Source organism: Etheostoma cragini, chromosome 19 (assembly GCF_013103735.1).
Source record: "Etheostoma cragini isolate CJK2018 chromosome 19, CSU_Ecrag_1.0, whole genome shotgun sequence".
NCBI lineage: Eukaryota > Metazoa > Chordata > Actinopteri > Perciformes > Percidae > Etheostoma > Etheostoma cragini.
The window spans coordinates 18,215,738-18,218,234 of NC_048425.1; the positions used below are offsets into that span (position 1 = coordinate 18,215,738).

A 2,497-nucleotide genomic window follows, 5' to 3' on the forward strand; every position below is an offset into this window, starting at 1 on the left:
CATTTAGGTTTGATGGTTAAGGTTAGGGTAAGGGGCTAGGGAATGCATTATGTCAATGACTCGTCCCCACAAAGATAGCCAGATACAACTGTGTGTGCGTGTGTGTGTGTGCGTGTGGCCTCCATTTTCTGTCCTCGTGTTTTCATTTGGCCGGGCCGACTCTGTTGCCGAGCTCCCTGTAACACACAGTGTAATTGTAGTTGTTGTGAACCCTGCCATCAACCTGTCCTAATAACAGTGTTCATCTGGTACTAATCCCGCCTTGTTCATGTCACTCACACCTTCATAACCACGCAGGGAGCCTCCGGCTTGGACGGCAAGCCCGGGATTAGGGTGAGTGTCATGTGACCGAGAGGCTTCACCCCCCCCCAACTTCTGCCTTCTTGTCTCCCTCTCATCCTCCATACAGTCCCACACCTGTATTTTATTGTGTATCTCACTGTGACTTGTGTTAGATGTTGCCATCTCAGTTCAGGTCTCTGTAGTTTCAGTGATTCCCACTGAGTCTAATTCTCAGGACCGTGCAGAAAGCAGGAAGCGCAGGCTCTCGTTTTGTCCCATGTTGTCAGCATTAACACACACTCATACATTAACTGTGTCAGCGGTGTTGTACATGTCCTTTGTGGCCAATGCACGTGCACTAGCTGCAGATCTGTGTGCGGTTTGTAGTTCAAACCAGATGGGAATATAGTACAGAAGTGGACGCTAAACAATTTTTTTTTAGCTTTTAAATACCTGTAGTCCAATAATGTAAACTCACCATGGCAACACTACTTTTTGCAGGGCATGGATGGGCCTACGGGTCCAGCTGGTCCAGCTGGGCCGAAGGGGGACATAGTAAGAGACATTTGAATTTGACTTTATATCTCTCTGATACAGATTTTCGGGTGTTTTATGACATTCATTCATTTGTATTAGGGTGAGAGAGGAGCACCCGGCGAGCCAGGACCAAGGGGACCCTATGGACTGCCTGTGAGTATTTATGATCATGTTGGAGAAACATTAGCTTTAATCAGGGATGAGTCCAGATTACAGTGGGTTCATCATTATGCTCCCTTATTCATTCAATTTGACTATTGTCCCTAATAGCTTTTAGTTCTAGAAAGGTGAATAATGTCAGTTTTGAGTAGGAACCCCTATGTTAAATAGGCACATTACTGCATATATTAACCCCATTTTTTAACAAGGTATGATCCTATGATGATGTATATGTCAGTATTTGGTAAAGTCAGCTACTGTATATAATGATGATACAACTGATGTTCTTTATTTGCAGGGGTCTGCTGGAACTCCAGGCTTGGATGTAAGTCTTTTAAACGTTATTTGCTCAGTTTTCTCTGAAAGCCGAGCGATGAAAGGTCTTAGTTTATAGGGGTGCTTGGCAAAAAAAAAGCGTTTAAATATAGAAATAAAACGTAATTTTTTTTTTCTTGTTTTCTGATTAAAAACCAAGCTTAAGGAGATCTGACGTCAATCATCAGTCTCAGCACCACAAAGGAACCCAACCCAACTCCCACAAGTATCACATATACTCTTAAGCTTATAAGTACCATTACGTAGTAAACAAGCCTGTAAGTCATCAAAAATATACCAAAAGAAAACACTCTGTAGCTGAAGTTAGCACATCTCCACAATCCATGTGATTCAGTAATCTGTAAAAGAATTCTAATCATAAATTACCATATCACAGTATTTATATTACTTCCGCATTTTCTATTCAACAGACACATATACTACAGATAACAGTGTACTTTGTGTGTACTATGTGGTGCTCCACACCCGGTACTTATTATATATATTAGCTAATCATAGCCTTTGACAAATATCCAAATGCATTATTAAGCTTGAGTTTTTGAGTTGTTTTCTTTTCTATATTTGAAAGCCAGCTCCATATTGTACATAATACACCCATTCTTGCACATCCCGCTACTTCCTCCTGGGGTCTATTTGTTTGACTTTCACCTTTTTTCAGCTCTTTTAGTTGGACCCCGATGTGTTTTCTTCAGCATTGTCAGGACAACTCTCTCTCTCTCTCTCTCTCTCTCTCTCTCTCTGTCCTGTCCTTGCGTAGTAAAGCCACAGTAATTAAGTGGACTTGTGCTTTTCCAGGGGTTGCCAGGCTTAAGGGGAGAGAAAGGCGACGTTGGGGAAAGAGGAGAAAAGGTAGATGTAGTTAGGACGTAATGGCTTGTCAACCCCTTAACACGTATCACAGGACTGATGTCAATGGACACCGACAGGGAACATAGAGGTGTTATTTATCATAAGTAAGTTTAGTTTTAGAACAGAGTGATTGAAAGGAATTTTAAATTAATATCTATTTTTGTTTCTCGGGATTAACTCATCCAGCAGAGTTGCAGTTAAGTACCTGGTTAACCATAGTGTTAAAGAGCCCTCGCATACAACATCATTCCCAGTCTTGTTCTCCACTTTTGAATGATTTGTCATCTCATTTCTCCAAAATCACAAGTCAGAGCTCATTCTGGGGCATCGGGGG

The 2,497-nt window shown here is 41.7% G+C and overlaps 2 protein-coding genes across 9 annotated transcripts in view; both read left to right on the forward strand.

Annotated features, from left to right (window-relative positions):
* Nucleotides 1-485, forward strand: part of LOC117962232 (collagen alpha-1(XXV) chain-like) — a 127,588-nt gene extending 127,103 nt beyond the window's left edge. Inside the window, exons 26-27 of the mRNA XM_034901399.1 lie at nucleotides 298-333; nucleotides 456-485. Of these exons, the coding sequence (XP_034757290.1) occupies nucleotides 298-333; nucleotides 456-485 (66 nt within the window). The remainder of the gene's footprint in view (nucleotides 1-297; nucleotides 334-455) is intronic.
* The window catches only part of LOC117934667 (collagen alpha-1(XXV) chain-like), a 6,113-nt gene continuing 3,802 nt past the window's right edge, over nucleotides 187-2,497 (forward strand). For 5 of the 8 annotated variants that reach the window (XM_034856530.1, XM_034856529.1, XM_034856532.1 and 2 more), the window contains exons 1-4: nucleotides 187-333; nucleotides 784-837; nucleotides 919-972; nucleotides 1,277-1,303. In XM_034856530.1, coding sequence (XP_034712421.1) covers nucleotides 787-837; nucleotides 919-972; nucleotides 1,277-1,303 — 132 coding nt within the window. In that variant the 5' untranslated portion in view covers nucleotides 187-333; nucleotides 784-786. Of the gene's footprint in view, nucleotides 334-783; nucleotides 838-918; nucleotides 973-1,276; nucleotides 1,304-2,109; nucleotides 2,164-2,497 lie in introns of all 8 variants that reach the window. The other 3 variants (XM_034856527.1, XM_034856528.1, XM_034856531.1) reach the window with 1 other exon arrangement.